Source organism: Amblyomma americanum, chromosome 11 (assembly GCF_052857255.1).
Source record: "Amblyomma americanum isolate KBUSLIRL-KWMA chromosome 11, ASM5285725v1, whole genome shotgun sequence".
NCBI classification, from domain to species: Eukaryota; Metazoa; Arthropoda; class Arachnida; order Ixodida; family Ixodidae; genus Amblyomma; species Amblyomma americanum.
The window spans coordinates 23,204,827-23,231,775 of record NC_135507.1 but is presented as its reverse complement, the minus strand read 5'-3'; the positions used below and the strand labels follow the sequence as shown (position 1 = coordinate 23,231,775).

The 26,949-nt window shown below is 49.3% G+C and overlaps 1 protein-coding gene across 1 annotated transcript in view; it reads right to left on the bottom strand.

Annotated features, from left to right (window-relative positions):
* Positions 1-26,559, bottom strand: part of LOC144111355 (kelch-like ECH-associated protein 1) — a 29,852-nt gene extending 3,293 nt beyond the window's left edge. Inside the window, exons 1-7 of the mRNA XM_077644625.1 lie at positions 26,217-26,559; positions 18,889-19,240; positions 17,692-17,890; positions 13,723-13,872; positions 10,828-11,109; positions 8,933-9,345; positions 5,619-5,824 (exon numbers count right to left, since the gene is read on the bottom strand). Of these exons, the coding sequence (XP_077500751.1) occupies positions 5,619-5,824; positions 8,933-9,345; positions 10,828-11,109; positions 13,723-13,872; positions 17,692-17,890; positions 18,889-19,240; positions 26,217-26,244 (1,630 nt within the window). The 5' untranslated portion in view covers positions 26,245-26,559. The remainder of the gene's footprint in view (positions 1-5,618; positions 5,825-8,932; positions 9,346-10,827; positions 11,110-13,722; positions 13,873-17,691; positions 17,891-18,888; positions 19,241-26,216) is intronic.
* Positions 26,560-26,949: the final 390 nt, after the last annotated feature.

The window sequence follows — 26,949 nt, the reverse complement described above, 5'->3', positions numbered from 1 at the left end:
ATTATTTATATCCAGCTTACATCCGTTGTTAAACAACAACACTGCGAAAAACAAGCTCGGGTGCTGACAGTTTGCCCAGGAAGCATCACAACTTTTGTGAACACACATGTTCACATTTCAGCATGATTAATATACGCTCACCACCAGACAATACTGCCACCACACAGTGACAAAACAGAAGCAAATTGGAAGCTTGGTGAAGTTTATTAGCCATATTTATGAACAGTAACATTTGGTTATAATTTCTTTCGCTAAACTTGGATGCATTGCTTGGCAGCCTAGAAAAGTAAAATACAACAAACTCGAACAAAACCGGTGCGCGAAAATTAAATTCCCCACCTTGCACCAACAGCAAGTGAACTAACTAGATGTGCTCCAACAGACTTGGCTGGAGCTCTCAAGTGTAAAATAATTTTTAGTTTGTATTAAAATGAATCAGGTAGGTGAAAATAAACTTTCCCACCTGCACAACAACAGTAAGCGAACTAGTTATACTCCAACAGACTTGGCTCAAGCTGCCAGTAGCAACAAAATAAAAATGCAAGGTATTTGCAGGTCGAGGAGTCAAACTGCCAGGGTCGGTAGTTGTTGGACTCTTTGGCAAAGAAGAAATGATCAGAAGGGGAAACTTGGCATAGCACCGCCTGTGCCATCCATGTTGAAGAAGCCGTTTCCGCCAGCATCGTCATCTTCGCCGAACAAGTTGAAACCAGTGTCACCACAACTGGATTGTGTTTGTGGTTCAAAGGCATTAATGGAAGACTCCAAGTGCATTGGGCTTCCTCCGCCTTCTAAAGCTTGTGAAAGCCCTGATGCTTCTTCTCTCTCGAGAAACTGTATGCCTGGACTGTTGCTTGCAGGCGATGAAGTCGGAAGCTGTGAAGCAAGGATCTCTGTGTCCCGAGAAATAGCACGGGAGCTCATATGCTCCGGTGCCAGCATATTACTTGGGCGCTGTTCAAGTTGATTTGCGCAAGGGGACATCACTCCAAATGCAGGCTGCTGGTGATCCTGAGCCGTGGAAGGGCCAGGAATAGAGCCTTCGCCACGATGCGCTGTTGTGGACACTGGCTGTCCGAAAGGCAATGCAACTCCAACTGTAGCACGTGGGCAAGTAGCTCTAGTTTGTGTAGATGTACGAGGGATGTGCTGGTAGTCGGGCGCCGAGGCCATTCTAGCCGCTGGCAAAGGCTCCGCTCGCTCACCGCGGTGACTAGGAAGACGCAGACATGGTTTTTTGGGACCAGGAGAAAGCTCAATTCGAGGCATTTTTCTTGGCACACCTGGAGAGGTGCGACTGTCGGTACTGGTGTCAGGTGTGGTAGGTTCTCTTTCTCGAGATTGAAGCGAAGGGGATGTGTTGAATAGTTCCCCAAGACCACCCATATATGCTGAAGATGTTGGCTGAGCACCGCACGCGGCAGGTCTCCCCTGCCGTACTGTATTTCTTGGCAGCTTCTGGCCGGGCGGTGGCATCAAATTTGGCGACAAACTTGAGGTGGCATTTCTGACTGGCACACTTTTTCTTTGCACTGCAGGTGTGACACCCAAGTTCTGCTGTTCAGTGTCGGGGGAAATGGATGATGCAGAGTGTAATACAGCATCTATGTCTACAGGCAATAGGCTGGGCATACTCTGAGGACAAGCGCGGGTAGGAACAAGCCGCGAAGACATCACTTTGTTTGAGACTTTCGCTTGAGCATTAGCTTTGTCCAGAGGCAACCGGCTGGGCATACTCCGAGGAGGAAGCCGCGAAGACACCACTTTCTTTGAGACTTTCGCTTGAGCATTAGCTTTGTCCTGCAACTGTGTCTTCTGAGACTCCAATTTTTTTATTTCGTCTGTCAATTTTTCAACCTCCTTTTCTTTGGTTGCATTGTCAAGAGCAAGCGCGGCAAGCTGAACGAGTGCATTACGGTCATCGTTTCTTGCTCTTACAGGCTTGCGGAGCTTTTCTAATTCCTCGTCGATGGCTCCCACGACCTTTTCGTTCGTGTCACGCTCTTTCTTCAGCTGTGCGAGTGCTTCTTCCAAAGGCGGTATGCCGTGACGGGATTTCAGTTCGTAAGCCAGCGTTCTAAAATTATGGTGAGATGCGTTTAAATCCTGCACAGTAAGTTCCCATTGCTCGACGGTTGACTTTTCTTGTTCCACTCGAAGCTGCACCTCCAGTGCGCGTTCTTTTTTCTCCAGTGCCTTAATTTCCCGCTCCAGTGCGATGAGGCATCTTTCTTTAGTTTTTACATTTTCGCCAATGGTTTGCAGAGCTTCCTCTGTTCTGTCCATGAGTTCTCGATAGGTCGCGACTTCAGCGTTAACTTTTTGCGAGTGCTCTTGAAGCACTGCTTGGTAGACATCCTCGACACGAGCCTCTTCTCGAGTCGCCGCCGCTTCAGCGATTGCACGGTACACCACCCGCGTATTCGCCTCTCGAGGTGTGGCCATAGTTCTTCTATGCACAAATTCGCACAAAGTTCACCTGGCAGCAAACCGGGGTCCTTTCTAGCAGCAGCACGGCAGTACCACAAAACGAAAAAACCGTCGCAACAGCGCACTGCGACTCGAAATTCTCGAATGTTCTCGTCTGCTACACGAGGCCGAGCAGAAGCCTAGCGTAGCAGACGAGAACATTCTCCGCAATCCTTTTAATTTGTGTGCAATCGATTAGTTGTTGACAAATACCTGACTTTAAAGCTAAATTTCAACGAAGCTAATGGGACTGCGAAGCGAAATTTGCCGATACTAAAACTATTACATAGCTGCCAAAGCCTCTGCGTTCGAGACTATAGATGCAGCGCGGGCGCGCGGAATCGCAGACGGCGCGGAAAGAAAGTCGAGAATTCGTATGGGATTTCGACGTAACAACGGTAAGTGGTTATAAATATAATAACTTTGTTATAAAAATAGCTCGCTGAAGTGTTTGTCGCGTCCGAACGGTAGTACGAGGCAATGAGTTACGCTCGCCACATGGCGGACAGCAGCGGGGGGTCTTTGTGGGAAGGACATTGTTTACGGCGTTTTTTACGAAGGCGCGCTTGAGATCGTGCAGTCAAAAGCAGCGCCTTTCCGGCGATTGGTTACCGGCTGGCAAGCGGAGACGGGCACATTTTGCTGTTTTTAGTGCGAAAGCGTTACCTCACTAGCAATCCTGAAAAAGCCGATGTGTCTCTCAAGCCTCTACCTTTGCGATGAAATGATTTGGACACGGTGTGGCTAGGGAAAGGTCACGTAGTACGAAAGCTTAAAAGAAATTGTCTTGGGGGATAATGTAAGGAAAGATTCAAGCGAATTCGAAGGACAAGTGCTTTCGCACGTCATAATCTGTTTAAGGCGTTAAGAACTCATTTTTTTAGCATTAATTCTGCGCAGTCGCGAATAAAACGGCGGTAAAAATTAGTAAGAATTGGAGAGCACAATTAAGAAACTACCACGGAAACTTTGAATGAAATCGGGTTGCGAAAATTCAAGACTCGCCTTTACCTTTGAGCGCCGGGGGACTCAGGATCAGGTTACGCGTGCTCGTCGAGTCGCTGTTACGGTAAACGGTTACGGTTTGCCTAGAGATGCGCAGACCGAAAGGCGAATACTAAAGTCCATACAGGCGTACGACCGCTGCTCTACGAACGTCCTAAGGCTGATGTAAATGAAGCAACCTGGCTGTTAATATTAGAAAAAAAAAATGATTTACGTGGTCTCGTAACGTGTATGATAGCGACGGCTGTCGGTATCGCGTCGCTTAATCAATGAAAAGAATTCGGTCTCTCATTGTCGAAAGTAGGTGCAGACATGAATGCATTGCAGGAAAGGTGCAGGACGCTCTAGGGCGGGGCCGCGCACAGGTATTAAAACCGGTATTGACCTGGTCCTTGGGCTGCTGGACGTGCTGTCATATGGGCCATAATCAGCAAAATCACGAATGCTCACTCAAGCTATATCAAAAAAGTTTGGTCAACCTACGGGCTCACTCGAAATCATGACCTCAAACTAATGTAGGCTCACAACTCGCTTGAGCTCACTCAGACTCAAGACTCCGGAGGGAACCACTCATTGCGAGTCATGCGGACTCGCTCATTTTGAGTGAGCGACAACTTTGTCCCCAAAGGCAAGGGTGCAGCGGGGGAGGGAGCGAGCTCCTATGCTGGGTAGGCCCCTGCTACCCTCGGAGCCATACAAGATCTCTGGAGATCAGGCGCTCGGCTGCGCCTGAAATGCTTGGGAAATGGATCTTTGACCCCACCTTTACTGGAAGAACCAACTCTGTGGTATGGCCCCCTGTGGCATGGCCCTCTTTGGCCACGGATGCCCTTGAGCCATAACAAACTTCCGAGGGAACTTGAGTCTGCTTACGTGCAGGAATGCGAAAGCATGGAGTTTTCTAGAACGCGACTTTTTTTTCCCATGGCGCCTGTAGGCTTTGGATTTTTTAATATTTATTGATCTGTTAAATTTTGTTTCCTTTTTAATTATCTATTCATTTATTTTTGTTTCTGTACCTATCTTATTTTATTTTTGTTTCGTTGCCATTTTTAGTTTCTTAATTTACTAATTAATGACTACTAATCACCCATTACTTAGTAATTACTAAGATTATATGGGCTATAACAACTATGCCATTGATGACGTCATAGCGTGACAGGCTTCACGGACGGATGGAGGGACAACGATGAACCGTTGAAGACTTTCGCCTTAAAATCCCGATGGGCACTGGAGCTCCTCTGGACGTCCTATGGACGTCTTGAACATCCCTAGGACGTCCAAAGGAGTTCAATGCCCATTGGGAATCCATCATACTGCTGATTTTCCAACCCCTGTTTCTTCTAGTGGAGGATCGGCTTACGAACGTCACAGCCGCTGGCCAGCAATGGGTGCTCGAACGCGCCGAGGCCACCTGTCACGCTGTAAGTTAATCCGTGGTCAATCCTCTGCAGTGCTAGCGCATTACGGGGGATTTACCACGGACTAACCTCGACGTCATGAAAATCGCTCGATGCCATTAGCTGGAGGGTCTCGCTTGAGAGACGTCTGCCGCTCCGTTCTTGTATTCAACTGTCCCTCACAGTTTAGTTGGTTTAGTTTATGGGGGTTTAACGTCCCAAAGCGACTCAGGCTATGAGAGACGCCGTAGTGAAGGGCTCCGGAAATTCCGACCACCTGGGGTTCCTTAACGTGCACTGACATCGCAGAGTACACGGGCCTCTAGAATTTCGCCTCCATCGAAATTCCACCGCCGCGGCCGGGATCGAACCCGCGTCTTTCGGGCCGGCAGCCGAGCGCCATAACCACTCAGCCACCGCGGCGGCCATCAACTGTCCCTGGCAAAAATTTCTTTAAACATTCTATAGACAGTCTGCAGACTTTTGTCTATAAATTCTATAGAGTTTCTATAGACAAACTCTAGAGAACAGTCTACAGGGAATAAAAATCCTATAGACAGTCTATAGGCAACCTATAGACTTATGGCCACACACTTTAGTAGACTTGTCTATAGCCAGTCTATAAACTATGGAAAGACAAAAGAAATATCTATATGAAGGCAATAGAGTCTATAAGAAGTCTATAGACTGTCTATAGACCGTTCTTGTAAGGGTGCAACAGCTTTGTTACTCTACTACACTCGCCTGCTCCACTGCGAGGCACCTTGAGTGGCGCGACAATGTCCCACCGGTCCTCCTCTGGGCAGTACCGCTCGACGAGGCCGAACTTGGTGGCACTGTCGCAGCCGCCCACTGCGTACAGCCGCCGGTGCACCACCGCTGCACCGAGGCCGTAACGGGCCAGCGAAAGGCCCGCCACTGTGGTCCACTCGTCCGTCGCTGGGTCGTACCTGCGACACAGAACACCACACCACAGCATTCGCTCTTTTACCGGGTTCAGCAGCAGTTAAACCGCAGCTCATTTTTTCGCCTTAGCATTGTCAGCGGTGTAGTGCATCAGAATACAGATAAGACGCGCTAACCAGCAGGCTGCATGGCTAGTAATATCGCGCAAAAATACACGCGGTTGCGGGAAACTTGCAGGTTGCGGGAAACTATTAGCAACCTCTCCGGCGGTTTTCGGAGGATCCCGGTTCAGGCCGGCGAACAGTTGCTCCATTCAGCCACGCATCAGACAGGCGAGCTTCTTTTCTTCAATCACGTCGGATCATTTCTTCCACATCCGCAGTCCCGTTTGGGTGCTGAATTCGTGGCTGCAGCAGAACCTCAGCTTTTTCGTCCCCAGCAGCTGCTTCTCGGAAGTTTGCCCAGGTCGTGAGAATACATGTTCATGGTTTTCGAACCGCATTCTGGCAGGGCCGTCCGATGCAAAATGAACATTACGAAGCTTCGCGCTATCGTCCCATGCTTTCAGCGCGGCCACACGGTCGTACACGTCCAGCCTGTCTTGTACTACATCTTCCTGGCGAAGCACGACGGCCGTTATCAGGGTCCATCTGGGGGGGTGGGGGGATAGCAGGACTGCAGGCCAGCACCTCCACCAGATGTCACGTAATGGTGACGGGAGTCCAGGACGTGCAGGAAGACAGCGAAAAGTGCTTCTAAAAGGAAACATTACTGGGGCTGACCTGTGCCCACCATGGACTGAATCACTCGGCGGCGGCGAAAGCAGCAAGCTTCCTCTCGGCTGTCGTCGAACAGAATGCCCGCCGCTGTTGGCTGTGCTCAATTTAAAGCTGATAGCGAACTTCCGAGATACGGCGTGCAAAGTCACTGCGACAGTCTGGAACAAACTGGAATCGGCTCCGCCAGCATGCGACCAGTCCGGATAAATCTGGTCGCGTCTTGCATCGCAAGCGATAAAGTTGTGTGTCAGCACTTTTGAAGAATGAACAAACAAACCGCACAAAGATTCCCGGCAATAGGCGCCTTATATTTGGTTGGGTGCTTTCTGCTCTGATCTGATGCGTAAGGCATTACGTGGATCACCTCGTGTTGTTATTCGCCCCACGAGCGATAAATAATCTATGGCGAATTTGTTCCCTCATTCAGTTTCGGTTTCAACAACCGAACGATGGCCGTGACGTCAGAAGTCAGCGTAGATTACGTGAGGCATAAAAAACTGCGTATAATCGCTGCTTCGCCTTTTTGATTCATCACATCCAGCCCGCCTCAAGAGCCGTAATGACAACAAATGAAGCAGCAGCTACTGTACTGCAATTTTACCATTCCTCACGTGAGAGCGCGTTCACACTTGTCCAAAAATCCGGCGAGCGAGCTCGCCGGGAAAACTAGGGACATGTTCTCATCTGTTGACGCCTTGACGAGGCAGAACCGCCGCGCTGCTGCTGTTTCTAATTTTTCCACACACTTCCCGGCCACCACGTCACCGCTCGCGGCGTACACTGATATGGTTAGAAAAGAGCATAAATTGATGCTGTCTGTGTACCATAACCGTATGCACGCTTGCGTACGTAAACGCAGGCACATTCCCATGTTTAGTTCAGCGTATGCAGACTACCAACGAAACGCCCAGCCTAGTGGCGTCATCTGCTTGTTAGGACAGCAACTAGTACTGTCAACAAAACCGGCGCTCCTCGTAGGCCTAGTAGCGGCAGAATCGTCACTCAAAATAAATAAAGCAAATTTATCACTTATACTTTTGCTTATAGGTGAGACGAAGCGATGTACCGGTGAACGATTTATGGCCAGTGAACGCGCTGAAAAAGGCCTCAACAACGACGAATTCATTCCGAGGCGAGGGGTCTTGCGTTGAAGGGCGCCGCCATGTTTTTCGCCGCGGAGCCTTCCTCCTCGCTCGGCGTCAAAAGCGGCCGAATCCACTCCGCTCACCGGATTTTTGGACAAGTGTGAACGAGCCCTTAACCTTTATGTCACAGCCATCGTAACCGAAGCAGCATCACAGAAGGAATTCAGTTACAGAATAGGGGGGGGGGGGGGATATTCATGTGATCCAATGGGCGCCATTCATTTTGTTTTCAGCACAGCTTCAGCGGTGCATGCCGGAGCAGGTGGCGATATAATTGGCTGTGGCTTAAGGTAGTACATTGGACGAACCCAGTACTTTTTTTTCCCCGAGCACGTCAGGTAGATCTCGCCAATGTGCTTTTCCAAGTCTACCCCTTTTGATATGCTTTCTCAGCGGTCTGCTCTATTTTGTTCTCCATGCGCTCCTTTGGTTTACCATATCGAGCCTAGTTACCATCGACGAGCCTAGTTAAACCCCTTCGACGAGCCTGGTTACACCTCATCGACGAGCCTGGGTACACCACATCGACGAGCCTGGGTACACCCCATCGACGAGCCTGGTTACACCCCATCGACGAGCCTGGTTACACCCCATCGACGAGCCTGGTTACACCCCATCGACGAGGCTGGTTACACCCCATCGACGAGCCTGGGTACACCCCATCGACGAGCCTGGTTACACCCCATCGAAGGGCCTAGTCACACCCCATCGAAGGGCCTAGTCACACCCCATCGAAGGGCCTAGTTACACCCCATCGAAGAGCCTAGTTACACCCCATTAAAGAGCCTAGTTACACCCCATCAAAGAGCCTAGTTACACCCCATCGAAGAGCCTAGTCACACACCATCGAAAAGCCTAGTCACACCCCATCGAAGAGCATAGTTACGCCCCATCAAAGAGCCTAGTTACACCCCATTGGCGAGCCTAGTTACACCCGATCGACGAGCCTAGTTACACCACATCGACGAGCCCGGTTACACTCCATCTACGAGCCCAGTTACACCCCATCGACGAGCCTAGTTACACTCCATCGACGAGCCTAGTTACACTCCATCGACGAGCCTAGTCACACCCCATCGACGAGCCTAGTTACACCATCGACGAGCCTAGTACACAGGCAGTGCTTAAGGACGACCAGAGCATCACAGTGCTCGCCAGCTACCAGCTCGTGAATGTGGCGGAGTGTACTGGCACGGCGTGGTGCCACGTCTTCATCGAGGACGCCCACCTCTCGACACTGCTGAGGCAGCTGGTTCCGTGCGATCCGGCGACGGCGTAGAGCAGGCCGTCCAGCACGGCGACGCCCAGCCTGTGTCGGGGCACCTGCATGGGGCAGCGCTCGCTCCACTCGTTGCGCGCAGGGTCGTAGCAGTGGACGACGGCCACGTCCTCGCCCAGCTCCCGCGGGGGCCTGAGCACGCGGCCGCCCACCACGTAGAGCAGGCCGCACAGGAAGGCGCCTCCCGGGCCGCTCCTCTCCAGGGGCAGCGGCGGAAGCGCGCTCCACAGCCCAGACTCGGCGCTGAAGCAGTCCACGGAGCTGAGCGAACGGCGAAGGTAGCCGCCGGCTACGTACAGCAGGGACGGGACGCCGGGGCTACGCTCGTCGCAGCAGTTGCAGCCGCGGTGCAGCGTCAGGTCCTGCAAGATTGGAGCAGGTCGGGAAGTGCAACGATCGTGGTACGGTCCGGTTGGTCGCTCGATGAAAACTGCAGCGCTTGAAACACAGGCGCCAAGAGACAGGGAGAGGGGGGAAGAACATTATTGCGACTTAGCACTAAGCATCACTGAAAAACTGGTCCAACAGTGTGCACTACATAGTACTAAGCGTCGAGGATAGCCTACACCAGTCAACAAGGCCACTTTGTGGAAGGGGGCTGTGGATGATTGGGGGGGGGGGGGGGGGGGGGACTGAAAGCAACGGGGCCGAAGAAAAGTGAATGTCCCTAATTAGCTCAGGCACCAGGACTATTCGGGGCGCGCATGCTTCTCTCTCTTACTGTGCAGGTTTCAAGCGCTAAAGTTTTCGTCAAGAGTGCAGTGAGCCAGGTGTAGCCCAGGGGATTAAAAAGTGACGCTGTGACAGGACGGATACCAACCTGGACAGCTTAAAAACGTGAAACGTGGGGCTGATTGGTGCGTAAGCTGCGCGTGAAGAAAAGCGCTTAGGCAGGACGGCGGCGAAGAATTAAGGGACGCAAGACGGCGTTGTTACGCGATGCCTCTGACTGGGGGCACTCCTTTTTGTGGGTATTCGCTGCAAAGACCGACAATTAAGCTTCAATGATGAAAGGTAGCGCGAAAAGAACAAGGACCAACGGAAGAAGCAATTGGGCATGACACGAGCGCTTTATTCGCAACTAAAACTTTCTTGGAAAGAACAATATATACCCACCTGGTAAAAAGATAACCAAAAGGATAACACCGTGAAAAGCACAGGGCAAAAAATTGAAAAGATACAAACAGCAGGAACCTCAATGCCACATTCAAGGAAGACCAAAAGAAGTTGAAAAGAAATCAGTTCCACGTGTAGTCTAGGTATGCTAGTTTCTTTGCAGTTAAAGAAATCGATGGTGTGCTAATACTTTCCTGTCTTGATATTCTGACGAAGAAGTAGAAGTGCAGTGGCGCGGGCAGGAGTGCTCGCGCCAGGCCGTCCGCCATTAAAATCATTCTGTAGCCGTCTGTCATCTCATCTCATTCATCGCCTTGCCGTCACGTAACAATATATAAAAAGCCTGGATGATTTCAATTGGACTGGAGGAAGGAAAACAGTAGTGCCGAAAAACACACACACAGCATAACGACGTAGGACAAGCGCTTGTCCTACGTCGTTCTTCTGCTGTGTGTGTGTTTTTCGGCGCTACTGTTTTCCTTCCTCGAGCACAATGAACCATCTAGCCCAAATAGAAGTTCTTCTAGACGATTTAAACTGGCCCAACTCTCCACCTTGCTGATATGAAGCTTCGTTCCTTAGTACTTTACGGAAGCCTTTCTGTTTCGGTAATGTTGCGACCCTCCTTCTGCTTCGTCCTGTGTAAGCGCTGTTCTTACCCGTATAGACACAATCTGGGCAATCTAACGAAAGGTGACTTGTAGATCAAGCGAGTGTGGCGCCCTCACCCGTATGACGTCAACCAGGTAGTCGGTGCAGGCGGGACGGTCCCGAAGCAGCGCGCAGTTGTCCAGCTGGCGGCGCAGGAAGCTGGGCGCGAGCCGGTGGCATCGCACGGCCTTCCTCAGTGCACGCTCCAGGTCGCCGGCGCGTCGCCCCTCGTCGTGGCGCACCCAGCGCACCAGCGCCTCGTACACCTCGCTCTCACTGTGCACGTTCAGCGCGTCCTTGCGCAACAACTCGAAGAGACGCGCCCACGGCAGGGACAGGAACTCGTCCAGTCGGCACACCTGCAGGTGTATGAGCCACGCAGTCAGGGGGGGGATCGAGACAGCGGCAGGCAAAGGCAGCAATGCGGCAAAAATTGGTTGGTTTTTGGGGAAAGGAAATGGCGCAGTATCTGTCTCACATATCGGCGGACACCTGAACCGCGTCGTAATGCAAGGGTTAAAGGAGGGACTAAGAGAAGAAAGGAAGAAATAGGTGCCATAGTGGAGGGCTCCGGAATAATTTCGACCACCTGGGAATCTTTAACGTGCACTGACATCGCACAGCACACGGGCGCCTTTAGCGTTTCGCCTCCATCGAAACGCGGCCGCCGCAGTCGGGTTCGAACCCGGGTACTCCGGATCAGTAGCCGAGCGCCCTAACCACTGAGCCACCATGACGGGTACAGCAATGCGGTACTTTTTCCAATTTGGGCGCCGTCATATTGCTACCGTGACTGTCATTACAAAAAAAATTACACAGTCTATATATAGACTGTCCATCGACTTCTGTCTATAAAGTCTATAGGCAATAGACAAACCCCAGAGAACAGTCTGTGGACAATACAAATCCTATAGACACTCCATAGACAATCTATAGATTTACGGCCATACACTGTTAGACTTGTCTATAGACAGTCTCTAGACTATGAATAGACAGAAATAAATATCTATAGGAAGGCAATAGTCTTTAAGAAGTCTATAGACGATTTCTATAGGGGTGTCGCATGCATCTGGCGCTACTAGTAAAAGGACGGCAGAATGGACGAGTTGGTGCTCCATGACAAGAATTAATTTTCAACAGCGCTAGACAACAGGACCAGACATAGGAGAAGACAAACACGGCGCTGAACTTACAGCTGGCTTATCAGAAGATAGGAAATCAGTTTATACATACAAACATGGGCGCACATGCGCACTGTCATACGTTGATGCTCAGATTACAAAAAGCCACAACATTCACACGTGTTGTACCCGCCTCCCACGCTGCGCTTCGTGTAGCAAGGTCATTTCCTTTGCAGACAAAACTAGAGACGTTTGGCTAACGCATCCATTTGATTTTCTGATGACACGGAAGGCTTCGGCAACTTATCTGGTAGTCTTGTCATTGTGAAAGCATAACAACTCAGTGTCATCAAAGGCACGCATTTACATACACTTCAATGTTTTGCCGAGTTCGTGTCTTCCTAGTCCAATGAATTTGCAAGCTCCATAAGCCTAATATTAATGCAAAGGCCTGTCTGGCCTAAGTACGTAAGGCCACACGATAACGGTATTTGGTGCACAACGCCCTTTTTGCAACGAATATACCCATCCGCATGATTCACATCGCAAGTCCTCTTCCGTTTGAAACCCTCCGGCTTTCTCTGAACTGCTGCCCCTAACTTACCAAGCTTATTGGGAGCAGAGAAAATTACCTTCACGCCATTTACTTTACCCCCACTCTCTTCAACGCTACTAGTAAGCGCTCCCTTGGCGCCGCCATATTGCTCCCTGCACTGCTCAGCGTGCACACGGCGCAAGCACGATGGAAGCGGCAGCGACTGGTGCGCACAACACAGTCCAGGGAGCAACATCGCCACGCCCAGGTAGGAAAATTCTTATAACAGACGCGGTTCAACAGCGCAGAGGCAAGAGGATTAAGTCTGTGCTATCGTTGTCTCACGAGCTGCGGGATGCACACCACAAATGATACCCACCAGGCCCGTCCAGACTTGTTATAATGCTCGCAGTTCGTAGTACGCAACTACGACGAGGTTATTTTCCAGTAGTTTAGTAAAACAATTAGCGGGGCTAATTGGTTTATGTTTTTCGAACTCAAAGTTAACGGGGCAAAAGAAAGGCACGTCGAGGGAATGATAGACAGGACGGATGCAGTTTCTGTCGTCTCTTTTCGTGTACTTTTTGTGCTGTTAATTTAACGTAGGCCTAGTAATGCACGATGGAGCACGACGAGTGAGCAAGCCTGCGGACACTGTGGGGTTTAGCTTTACGATTAGCGGGGCACTTCCGCAAGCCTTGAAGACCGCTAATTCGAAGCAACAGCTCCGTCCTATAGCACGTTCCGCATCCTGTCAAACCGCGTGCACTAATTCATCTTGCAATGCAGGAGGCCCGGCCACGTCACGTGACGCAGGCAAAGTAATAAACCAAACAATGCGTGCGGCAGTAAAGACGTCATTTGGTTACGCATTCGGTTAAACGTTTCGCATGACCGGCTAGCCCTGGAATTCGCATCATCATATATATTTGGACGAGCGTTTGATTACTTTTGTTTTGCAGCGCTAGCTGTTAATGCGAAGGTTCCCGGGCAGAGTGTGTGTGTCGTCGTCGCGGTGAAAAAGCGTCCGCTCCATCAGCCCGAGGGCTACCGGAAGGAAAGGGGGATCACGGGACCAATCGTGCACGAGGATTCACAGCGCACAGAATACACAGGACACAACACAAGCGCTTACTTCAGTGGAAGTAAGCGCTTGTGTTGTGTCCTGTGTATTCTGCGCGCTATGAATCCTCATGCTGATTACCCACTAGCCCGAACCCTGACCCTTCAATCGTGCACGTAGCCCGTGTACACAATGTACGGCTTTCCGCAGAGCCACCCCATCCCCCACCCCTCTCCCCCAAAAAGGCACGTACCATGGAGAAGTGCTGTTCGGCGAAGCGCTCAGCGCGGTCTTGGAGGTCGCGTATGTGGTGCTGCTGGCAGAACTCGGCGATGCCGATGCAGTTGGAGGGGTCCAGCTGGCGCTCGAGGAATCTGCAGCAGGTGTTTGTTACGCGTTGCACCTAAAAGGGTGCCGCTCGGAGAGTCACTTGCGCTGTCCACACCGCGGAGGAAAGAAAGGGCACACTGGTAAAAGAAGCAGCTGGCGAAGACAACTTCCTCACGCATTTGCGAACTGCATGCACTTCGATTCCCTGCTCACTCTGAACACTCTAAACAGAACAGAGTAAATAGGGAGTAAGTTGTCTTCTATCGCACTCCCTTCTATCGCTAGGGGACAGCTTACTCTCTTTGCGTTTTCATATCGGTGTATTCTTGTTTAGAGTGCAAAAACACGAAATTATTCTATGAGGTGTAAATAGGGAGTAACCTGTCTTCTAGCGAACTCCCTTCTATCGCTAGGGGACAGCTTACTCTCTTTTCGCTCTCATATGGGTGTATTCTTGTTTAGAGTGCAAAAACACGAAATTATTCTATGAGGCATAAATAGGGAGTAACTTGTCTTCTAGCAAACTCCCTTATATCGCTAGAGGACAGCTTACTCTCTTTTCGTTTTCATATGGGTGTATTCTTGTTTAGAGTGCAAAAACACGAAATTATTCTATGAGGTGTAAATAGGGAGTAACCTGTCTTCTAGCGAACTCCCTTCTATCGCTAGGGGACAGCTTACTCTCTTTTCGCTCTCATATGGGTGTATTCTTGTTTAGAGTGCAAAAACACGAAATTATTCTATGAGGTGTAAATAGGGAGTAACCTGTCTTCTAGCGAACTCCCTTCTATCGCTAGAGGACAGCTTACTCTCTTTTCGCTCTCATATGGGTGTATTCTTGTTTAGAGTGCGAAAACACGAAATTATTCTATGAGGTGTAAATACGGAGTAACTTGCCTTCTAGCGAACTCCCTTCTATCGCTAGGGGACAGCTTACTCTCTTTGCGTTTTCATATCGGTGTATTCTTGTTTAGAGTGCAAAAACACGAAATTATTCTATGAGGCATAAATAGGGAGTAACTTGTATTCTAGCAAACTCCCTTATATCGCTAGAGGACAGCTTACTCTCTTTTCGCTCTCATATGGATGTATTCTTGTTTAGAGTGCAAAAACACGAAATTATTCTATGAGATGTAAATAGGGAGTAACCTGTCTTCTAGCGAACTCCAGTCTATCGCTAGACAACAGCTTACTCTCTTTTCGCTCTCATATGGGTGTATTCTTGTTTAGAGTGCGAAAACACGAAATTATTCTATGAGGTGTAAATACGGAGTAACTTGCCTTCTAGCGAACTCCCTTCTATCGCTAGGGGACAGCTTACTCTCTTTTCGTTTTCATATCGGTGTATTCTTGTTTAGAGTGCGAAAACACGAAATTATTCTATGAGGTGTAAATACGGAGTAACTTGCCTTCTAGCGAACTCCCTTCTATCGCTAGGGGACAGCTTACTCTCTTTTCGTTTTCATATCGGTGTATTCTTGTTTAGAGTGCGAAAACACGAAATTATTCTATGAGGTGTAAATACGGAGTAACTTGCCTTCTAGCGAACTCCCTTCTATCGCTAGGGGACAGCTTACTCTCTTTTCGTTTTCATATCGGTGTATTCTTGTTTAGAGTGCGAAAACACGAAATTATTCTATGAGGTGTAAATACGGAGTAACTTGCCTTCTAGCGAACTCCCTTCTATCGCTAGGGGACAGCTTACTCTCTTTTCGTTTTCATATGGGTGTATTCTTGTTTAGAGTGCAAAAACACGAAATTATTCTATGAGATGTAAATAGGGAGTAACCTGTCTTCTAGCGAACTCCAGTCTATCGCTAGACAACAGCTTACTCTCTTTTCGCTCTCATATGGGTGTATTCTTGTTTAGAGTGTAAACACGAAATTATTCTATGAGGTGTAAATACGGAGTAACTTGCCTTCTAGCGAACTCCCTTCTATCGCTAGGGGACAGCTTACTCTCTTTTCGTTTTCATATCGGTGTATTCTTGTTTAGAGTGCAAAAACACGAAATTATTCTATGAGGTGTAAACAGGGAGTAACCTGTCTTCTAGCGAACTCCCTTCTATCGCTAGGGGACAGCTTACTCTCTTTTCGTTTTCATATCGGTGTATTCTTGTTTAGAGTGCAAAAACACGAAATTATTCTATGAGGCATAAATAGGGAGTAACTTGTATTCTAGCAAACTCCCTTATATCGCTAGAGGACAGCTTACTCTCTTTTCGCTCTCATATGGATGTATTCTTGTTTAGAGTGCAAAAACACGAAATTATTCTATGAGATGTAAATAGGGAGTAACCTGTCTTCTAGCGAACTCCAGTCTATCGCTAGACAACAGCTTACTCTCTTTTCGCTCTCATATGGGTGTATTCTTGTTTAGAGTGTAAACACGAAATTATTCTATGAGGAGTAAATAGGGAGTAACCTGTCTTTAGCGAACTCTGTTTTAGGGGCAGCTGCATAATGTCCAAGTCCCTGGGTAGATCTGCATCGCTAGAAATACGGAATACTTACGGTTTGCAACGGAAACAAATTCCCTCTTTAAAGTATGCAAAGTTCTAGCAGTTACGAAGATCTTAACAGAGTTTTCAGCTTCCTCTATTCGCTAACCTCAAGGCCTCTGATGCCGCATTTAAAAGCTTCCTCCAATTGCTAACTTCATCAAGATACCATAATTTGCGGTAGGATAATGCCTACGTTCCCAAGAGTAAGCATTCCGTACATTTAGTGATCGAAATCTACCCCAGGAACTTGGGCAGCATACCCTGCCCCTAAACGGGAGTCTGAGAGAGGACAGCTTAGTCTCTTTTTCCCCCGTATATGCTAATTCATACTGTGCTGCCGAAGGAAAAGGCGCTGGCGTGAAACGGAACCGGGACAGGCATCGCAACGTTTCACCTGGGTTATTCAGCATGTGCGGCTCTCATTTACTCAGCGACTTTTCCTCGACTATATTCTTTTACCGTACATATCATAGCATACATGTTGCACAAAGCAAAAAAAGAAATACGTGCGTGTTTCTATGCTAGGCTGAACGGCATAAATTTTAAACGGAGCTTGAGTCCACTTTCCCGCGAGCGCATGAGAAAATTTAAAAAAAAAATGCTTGCCGGCAAACAAAGCTGCTGCACAAGCCAACTCAGTCTACTCGAAAGCAAACCGACAGCCTATATTTAAAATTAAACTGCGTCGTTCACTCCCGATCGATCCTGCCCCTTTTTCCACTTTCCTACTTTGCAACAGCGGCTCAATTCGCCGCTAAAAGTGAACACTAACGCGTTAAATAAGCAAGAAATTGCAGTGCAGCTCGACCACAGACACAATGTGACACCCGGTGCATCGGCAGTCACTGCACCGAATCATGTGCTCCTACAGCGATTGCAGTGTGTCAGCAGATTTCCTTGCGCCCATCAAGCAACGTCACCGCGAGATTTTTTAAAATTAATCTGTTTACGAACTACACCACGGAAACTGGGCGATGGTAGGCGATGCACACGCCAGGCTGGAGAAATTTCCCGAAATGCACCGCGAGGGAAAAGGATGCAGGAGGGACTATAGTGTACTAGAATTCTAGTACACTATAGGAGGGACTGCAAGAAGGGAGAAAGAGGCGCCGTGCACTCTAAACTCAAAGGAATAAAAGGGGGAGTAAGCAGTCCTCTATCGCGCACCCTGTTTAAAAGGGAGTGTGATAGAGGCTTATTCCCTTTTTACCCCAATAAGGCGTAGTCATGTTTAGAGTGTATAGTGGAGGGCTCAGGATTAATTTCTACCACCTTCATGGGGTTACTTATCGTGCACTGAAAGTGAGATCGCAAAGGACATGGGTGTCTTTTAAGGGAGTGCTTTTGCGCGCTGTACATCAAGGGAAAAGGAAGGGAGAGGCTCTCACCTGCAGCATGTTGGCTGCCAGCAAAAGTTGGCAGACGTTCTTCTCATCGACTTCGATGCGGCCGGTGTAGGCGAAGCGGACTATGAGCTCCATGAGACGCAGGCCGACACCCTGGATGGAGACCCGGTGCGTCTGCGACTCGCGCAGGTTGCTGGTGAACATGGCGCTGAAGTACGGAATGGCGGCCGCCAGCACAACCCTGTGAGGATGGATGGATTGATGTATGGATGGATAAGACTGAACCCTTTAAATCGGGCGGTGGCTCAAGCCATCTAGCCATGATTTGTGAAATTTTACTCTTGTCTTGATTTTAGCCACCAATCAGAGGAACCTTCGCTTGGTTACTTCTACCCGCTTAAAATCTACTTACCCTTCACTGTCCTTAAACCCCGATGCTATGGATGAATCAGCCCCGCTGCTTTCCACTCCAGGGTGAAGCCCTTTACAGAAAAGTATCAAGTGTCCAGCCGTTTCCTCCTCCTCTCCGCACGCAACGCACAACGTGTCTATCTCGTGGTACCTGACTCTATATGTCTTAGTCCGCAAAACTCCCGTCCTGGCCTCAAACAACAAACAGCTTCCCCTACAATTATCATAGACATTTTCTTCGGCAATTTCCTGCTTAAAGATCCTGTATGTTCCCAGTGAGGAGGGTGGACGGCGGCGCCATCTGTCGGTGTGCAACAGAACTTTCGACGGGGGCCACTAAGCACACCCTTATAGGTGCGAACAGGACCGCAGAGCACAGCAGCAGCTGCCATCACGCTTGCAAAAGGATGTGGAGCGGGTGTGAATGGTAGTACGGAAGCAATGCTTTGGCTCGAGGACGAGAGGGAAACGGAGCTTTTATAGGTTAGAAGAGGTGACATACAGGTATCGCCACCACTGGCCTCGTTCACAAGCAAACTGCGCTAACCTCAAGACAGCGTTCAATCGCGGATCCCTGAGGCTAGGCTACACCAACATTCATTATAAACGGTCACCACGGAGTCCCTTCCGGTCTTGATGTCACGAATTTGAATTGGGCAGCATGAATAAAAAAGCTCTGTTTCCAAGTAAAATTTTCATTAAAGTAATTGCGTGTTTCGCAGATGGACAAACACCAGCATAGCCATAAGGGCCCACGGAGTCTATTATTAATGAGAACAACTGCATGGAGTTAGATCTTCAGGGTCCCTTTTAAGTCTATGTCCGTACCTGTGCGCCTGGATGGTGCCCTCGCCGGAAGCGTCGATCTCGACGTCGCACAATTTCCCTTCCCTCCAGAGCGACTCGAGCGTAGTGAGGACTTCGCGGGGGTACGAGTCCCCTTCGGGCAGCTCTTCCTCCGCCGATGAATGCGGCGGCGACGACGGCCGCGAGGCGTCGCTTCCGTCCATGCCCGCGCGTCGCGCCCTCAGGCGGAAGCACCGGCCATTCCGGTGCCTCAGAGGCGAGGGTCGGCCTCCGCCTCTTCTCTTGCACGCTACGCTGGATGAGCCTGGTTCGTCATCCATACTGGTCCACGCAAAACAGGTTCTTCCGTGCTGGCTGATATTACTCGGTTCACCTGGAACGCAAACGAAAAAAATATATATACGCACATGATTCGCTTCCACTGATTACCTGCCTCAGTATTAGGGTTCGGTTCATCGGTGACTCTTGGACGGGGCGGTGCTGTTTCCGAAAAGCATATTTCTGGGACTTTCTTCATGAAAAATTGTTCCTCCAATGATTTTCCCATAGAAGATTTCTTCCTGACTGAAAGGCAGTCTCCCCTCCTCCCCCGCCTAAATCCAACCCTGCGCACAACCCACCAGCCTATCAAAATCATTCAAGTGTATTTAGAGGCTTACAAATTGTATCTTTACACAGTGGTGGGATTGGGCTTATGACAACAACGGCTTTGTTCCGCCCCAGTTACCGCCATATGACTACACCCATTCACAGACCACGTCACCACAAAAGTCGCTTTTGAACTTTACCTGCTAAAGGCGCACGTGCGCTGTGCGATGTCAGTGCACGTTAAAGATCCCCAGATGGTAGAAATTATTCCGGAGCCCTCCACTACGTCACCTCTTTCTTCCTTTTTCCTTTCACTCCCTCCTTTATCCCTTCCCTTACGGCGCGGTTCAGGTGTCCGCCGGGATGTGAGACAGATAGTGCGCCATTTCCTTTCCCCAAAAACCCATTTTCAATTTCAACTTTACCTGGATTACGGGACACGGGTGTTGCTGCACTCTGCACCCACCAGGGTGCAGCCGATACCGAATATTCGAGATAGTGCTCCGCAGCAGAGCGCCGCAGCCCGTGAGCAACCGCGGCCTGCGTCTTGTTTAATCTCCCAAAACACACCCGGGCTTTAAGAATATATCAAAATCGAATAGCGCCGCCTGGTGCTTTACTGTCTGTGGAGTCGCGTACGCCTTTAAACGGCTGCATCCAGGATTTCCCTGTCATTGCGCAATCTGCCCTCACGCTTCGCATGCACCATTAGATTTGATCAAACTTGGATGGACACTCCAGGCGGAGCTACAACAAACGTTTTTCCGAGAACTCGCATCTCGCAAGCTTTTGTCCCCGATAGTACGCCCGCTGTATATGCTAAAACACTGTGCATAGCAGAGCACTATTCGAACTCACAGACAATACTCTGCGGGATCAGATTATTGCGCAGTCTCCGCGGCTAGGCGTTTCCGCGACAAAGGGTATGTGTGTATGCGATAGCCGGACACGGGCAGCTCGATAAGGGCAGCACCCTATTTATACAGCCGCCCGATAAGAACGCGACAGCAGCGAGTGCAACAGACAACGCGCGTGCGAAATGCCGTTCTTATCGTGCGCTTGGGGTGATAGGTGAATTTGCAGAAATTTCTCCTCGTCACTGTGGTGCGCTCGCTGGTGCACGTAAGTACTGCCTCCAGAGAGCGAAACACAATACTCGTACAACGCGCGACCTCTAGCGCTGCAGTTCATGTTGTGTAGGCCTCACTCAGAAAAGCAAGCAGTGCTAAAGCAGGGGCCAGTTGATTCTGTATATTGGTTTGTTTGCATGTTACATATCAGTTTGTTCTCAGTCATCATCATCATCAGCCTTACTACACCCACTGCAGGGCAAAGGCCTCTCCCATGTCTCTCCAATTAACCCTATCCTTTGCCAGCTGCATCCACCCTTTGCCTGCAAACTTCTTAATCTCATCCGCCCACCTAACCTTCTGCCGCCCCCTGCTACGCTTACTTTCTCTTGGAACCCATTCCGTTACCCTTAAAGACCAGCGGTTATCATGCGAAGGCAGGATAACCGCTGGTCTTTAAGGGTAACGGAATGGGTTCCAAGAGAAAGTAAGCGTAAGTAGTGTTCTGTAATGGCGCGCAGCAACCAACTGCACAGCACTGACTACGACGAAACAGGCGTTGTTGTTGTTGTTGTTGTCCTCTGTCGGAGTGGCACATACCCACAGTGGGGGATTGGCCAGGGTGCCTTGTACAAACAAACAATTTTGAAACAATGGCTCATTTAAGGTAGCCGAGGTTGAAATTTGTGCTTGAAAAAAGAAATTCTGAATTATAAATAACAAAGGATTCTCCCAGACGCAATGATGGAATTATGTGGGTAATCGCAGTCTGGTTTTAGGACATATCCTCTGGCGCTTGCCCCAAACGCGAGAAGAACCGCAATAGAAAGAGGAGGCCCTAATCGCGGCGAAGAGAATCCGCAGATGTGGTGTGTTTCTTCGTCTGTTTCGTCGTCAGCTGTGTTGTGTCGTAGTGCGCAGTAACCAACTACACAACACTGTACTGACGACGATACAGACGGAGAAACAGGCATGTTTGCTTCGTCTGTTTCATCGTCAGTAGTGTTGTGTAGTAGCGTGCAGTAATCTAGACTCAACAAAGGTTTCAAATGGAAGTTGCTGTGAGTCACTTGCATGTTTATGAGCCCCCTTGAAACAAGCAGATTTTGCCACAGCTTAAAATATGTCGAGGACCCTATGACGTTTCATTTGTTGCGAGTACGTACGGCGCCGGAAGTTTTCGGAACATGGAAACCACGACAACAGAACCCAACTCCAGCTTTTTCGTGACTTCCGAGTTCCGTAAACTTACGAAGGCACCTGTATACTTTCAAGTGCACTCTAATTTAAAACGAGTGTCGTATCCTTCACTTAAAACCACGAAAAGGAATGAGCCGCAGGGCCTTGTTTATGGTAAACTGCACGGACAAGACGGCATGCGTGCAGGTATGTACATTTACGCGCACTCAGTTGGGTGACATTCATATCGTACATTGTAGGCACTCTGTAGTTCTAAGCCGGTACATAGAATGAAAAGTATGTGGCGTTGCGTAATTTTTACACCGACAGACGAGTAGTAGACATTTCCCAATGTGACTCGCCCCACCGTCAGCGCCAAAAAACTGCGCTATAGAAAATTAGGCAAAGAATACGCTATCTATAAAGATAGCGTTCTTTAACATGCTGTAGGCGAATCCACATTCTCTAGGTGGCCAGACTTAGCGTGCTCGGCTACTGATCCGGAGTTCCCGGGTTCGAACCCGACCACGGCGGCTGCGTTTTTATGGAGGAAAAACGCTAAGGCGCCCGTGTGCTGTGCAATGTCAGTGCACGTTAAAGATCCCCAGGTGGTCGAAAGTCCGTGCTTCTGGTCGAAATTATTCCGGAGCCCTCCACTACGGCACCTCTTTCTTCGTCTTATTTCACTCCCTCCTTTATCCCTTCCTCTACGGCTCGGTTCAGGTGTCCAACGACATATGAGACATACTGCGCTATTTCCTTTCCCCAAAAATCAATTATTATTATTAGGTGGCCAGAGGAGCCCTAATGCATGGACATGTGGGCGAAGGGCTGACTGCTGTATGGAAAGTGTAATGAGGTGTAGTCCGATGAGTTTGGGCCAAGGTACATTTTACATAACTGAGTGAGTATAATTGCTCATTAGCTATACCACCTAAGCGCAGCCATACGGCTACAAATAACAGCCACACTGCTTTCAACTTTGCAGCTAAATAAAAATTTGTCCTGGTCGAGGGGTCGAACCCGCGAGGGCTGGGGGTTTATTGCTGTCACTTTAATAGTCCGCGTTGAGGAAGGAGGTTCAGTCCGCTCCGCTCCTCGTTTTTGGGCGCTGCTCATACGAGTACAAGTCGCATTCCCTTAGAGCGAACGTTGACGAGACTTTTGAAAAGAAAAGGAAAGAACAACAAGAACCTTTGGTCCCATTCGATCTGGCTCCATTCGAGCTCAGGTGTAGAGGGAAATAAAGAGGGACAGAGATAATAAAGCTGCTACCAGCATGTTTGCACATCGTTTTAGACAAAGGGTGCTGTTATAGTGTACAAATAACTACACACGTACATAATGAAAATAAGTAAAAAATACTGCACACTATAGAAACGTCACTATATCTTCTTTTCGAGGTGGGTAAAGAAGAGAAATAAAAAAAAAATATTCTATACGTCTGGAGCAGTTTTGGATTTGGGGAGGCTGCAATTGAATTTCTTTATACCCTTGAAGATTTCTGGGGGGGGGGGGGGGGGAGATTTTGCACTGTGATTCTCACCGTTATTGGGTAGCCTTGGGGTTGAGTGGCCAGCTCTGGACTGACTCATGGCGCAAGGTTCTTTTCTTCCAATGTTTTGGCAGTGCTGCCGACCTTTTCTCTCCGTCGCAGGTTTAAGAAAACATGTTAATGATTGTTTCTAAAAATCGCGGTGAAACTTTCCAAACGACAAAGACGAAATATGTCGACCACAAGTGAAAATAATAAAAAATGGCCGCCTGCTTCGGATTCATGTAATCTCTACATTCTAGTGCGGGGGGTCTTGAAGGGGTGGGTGGGGGAGACCCACCTTACTTTAATAAGCACAGCCTGTAGGCTACACAGCAGGCGTTCATTGGAATGACACTTCGGCAGCGCTTGTTTTGTGAAGAATGGCACGAATCACGAAGCCACGAGTCGCGATAAACATTGATCGCTGCATACGGGTATTCGAACAAACTGAATGCCACCTGGCTTCCACGCGCACGCTGCGGACACGAGCTGCGCCACTTTCGCACCATTTCATCTCGAAGACAGTCCGCATAAAGAAGGGGAGCTATATGCACGTAAGCCGTGTACGTTACAAAAACTGTCAACCAGAATGGAATAGTTTTTGATGGAGGAGTAAAAACGATCGGTGGGGGTCTGATCGCAGGCAGCGGGCCGCTGGCGACATGCAAATACTTTCACTGTTTAAGAATGACCATCGCAAATCACATCACCGCGGATGCAGAAATGAACTGCTTCAGAGTCGCCACGCTGCCAAAGCACCACCCTGCTTACAATAATAATAATAATAATAATAATAATAATAATAATAATAATAATAATAATAATAATAATAATAATAATTGGTTTTTGGTGGAAAGTAAATGGCGCAGTATCTGTCTCATATCGTTGGACACCTGAACCACGCCGTAAGGGAAGGGATAAATGAGGGAGTGAAAGAAAAAAGAGGTGCCGTAGTGGAGGGCTCCGGAATAATTTCGACCACCTGGGGATCTTTAACGTGCACTGACATCGCACAGCACACGGGCGCCTCAGCGTTTTTCCTCCATAAAAACGCAGCCGCCGCGGTCGGGTTCGTACCCCGGCAACTCCGGATCAGTAGTCGAGCGCCCTAACCACTGAGCCACCGCGGCGGGGCCCCTGCTTACAAGCAGTTCTCCCTTTCAGTGGTTGAACTGGCAGGAAAACAACAACAAAAAAAGAACTGACAACACTATCGCGCAAGCAAGAGCTCAGTTTGCTTACACAGAAGCTGACAAAGAAAAGCCTAATCGCCGCGTGCCGCGTACGACTTGGTTGCCAAGTGAAAACTGCGTATACATATAAGCCACTGCGCTTTCCAGCTATCTACAATGCGCAGACCATCATAACCCAGTGACCGTAACACTCATAGTATTTGTATAGCCTAATTAAAATGCGTTACAAACCATTCAGTTGTTTATACAAGCTAGCACGCTTTTGAGATTAGTTCAAAGAATGTATACCACCACACGTACGGACGCCTTCGCCGCGTTACGACATTTAGTTGCTGAAAGCTCCCCGGTGCTCGTCTAGTGGGACATGTTTCGCTAAACGCAGAATTTCGCTGTTCGGGACATTCCTAAACCACGTAACAGTTCAATCACCACAGCATCAAGTGATGCCCCGGCTGACTGCGGTAAAGGCGCCAGTGTCGCTCGCTGAACGACAAAAATTGTGGGTGAGCATGAGCGCGTATACGGAGGCTCGCATGCATGCTGTGTGCGCCCAACATATCGCTGCATTCCTGCCACTCGGCTAATAGCCGCAATTGTCGGCACATATAATTTTACGAGCTCTGTGCGTCTGCTCTTTCGTTTGAACGGCACACGCTACGATGAACCCAGTTTGATTAAGCCGACGTTCGCATGCAGGCAGCGTAGTTATTTTCTGCCGCAGGGCAGCGAATGCGGCACAGGGACTTCGGTGCACGCGATACACATCCCTCAGTCGTGAACGGACCGCTGCTGCAAACTGTATTTGCAATTTTTTTTATAAATCCGGCCGCGTGTTCGCATAGTGTTCACTTGCATAAAGCTGAACATGTGACACAGTGCGATATAGATTATATGATCTACGTTATGACGGCAGACTGATTACGAACTGTCGAAAGAGACAATTGGATCTAATCTGACCCGCCGCGGTGGCTCAGTGGTTAGGGCGCTCGACTACTGATCCGGAGTTCCCGGGCTCGAACCCGACCGCGGCGGCTGCGTTTTTATGGAGGAAAAACGCTAAGGCGCCCGTGTGCTGTGCGATGTCAGTGCACGTTAAAGATACCCAGGTAATCAAAATTATTCCGGAGCCCTCCACTACGGGCACCTCTTCCTTCCTTTCTTCTTTCATTCCCTCCTTCATCCCTTCCCTTACGGCGCGGTTCAGGTGTCCAACGATATATGAGACAGATACTGCGCCATTTCCTGTCCACAAAAACCAATCATTATTATTATTATTATTATCAAATCTGCTTGTATTTTACGCCAGTCAACCAAGCTGCTGCCGACCTTCTCTCTGCCAGCTGCAAATGCCATAACCGCTGAATCCGCACATCGACTTGTGTAGCGATCAAACGCCTTTGCCGACACTGCATCGTGAAAAGCATGCTAGTGGGAGCGAGAATAACCTTATTATTGGCGGGAACTGCTCTTTTAGTGGCCCACCACGTTACTAGCTGTCGTCACTCGCCGATCGCGCATATTGTTACTGGGATCGCGCGAGAGGTACTGGGATCGACACCCAGCACCTCCACCATATATTACGAGGTTAGTTCAGCAGCAGGAGCGATAGGCCGTATACAGAAGACACCAGAAAACGGGTCACTCAAGCACTAACGGCAGCGTCATCGCCGACTGCCCAGCGACACAACGTCGTCTTCGCTTCGCGACTGTGTACCCTAACAATATAATTCTCGCCCGGCCCAATGAAAAGCCCTAATTCACTCTACACCGCAATTCACTTACCTCGTGACTCGGTTTCAGCACTGCACATTCATGCGGCTCAGCCGTCGAACCGTCGTCCCCTTCTCAAGCCGAGGCAGCGAGGCTGTGGCAGCGAAAGGACTTCGTCTCCCGAGCGCCCCTTCCCCTCGCCGCCGCCAAAGCGTTATCACCTCGGTTGAGTGACAACGCCAGCCAGCGGCGTGCGATAAGGTGGCCAGCGTCTGCTGCCGTGCACGGCCGTCGCTGAGTTGCCGATAAGAAGCCATAGTTGCCCAATGTCACAGTGTTGCCCGGGGTCAGCGCCGCCACCGCGGCTTTCGCAGCGCCCTTAACAGCTTTTTAGCCCAATGCATCCACCCATTCTCAGTCGTTGCGCGCTCAACAGGCCTGCTCGGCCGCATGAACTATTTTGCATTTCTCCCAGCGCGCGGATACTGTTTCCGTCCGCCGCCCCGTCCCTGCGCGCGCCGACTATACCGAAAATATACGGGCCGGTCTTTGTAAATTGGTTACCCGGTGGTTATATCAACGCTTGGAAACAACAATAAGGGAGCAAAACGCTCGCCTGGCAGACTGGGGACCCGTGATGTAATCAAGTGAGGTGGTTTCCTAGAAAAGCGGAGATGGGCCAGCACACGTTATCACTAGGGGCATCAGAGGAGAAGAAAAACATTACAGTCACTGACGAAGTCAAAGAAAAAACAATTTATTGTTTTGTTTTTGTTTTTTCTTTGACTTGGTCAGTGACTGTAAT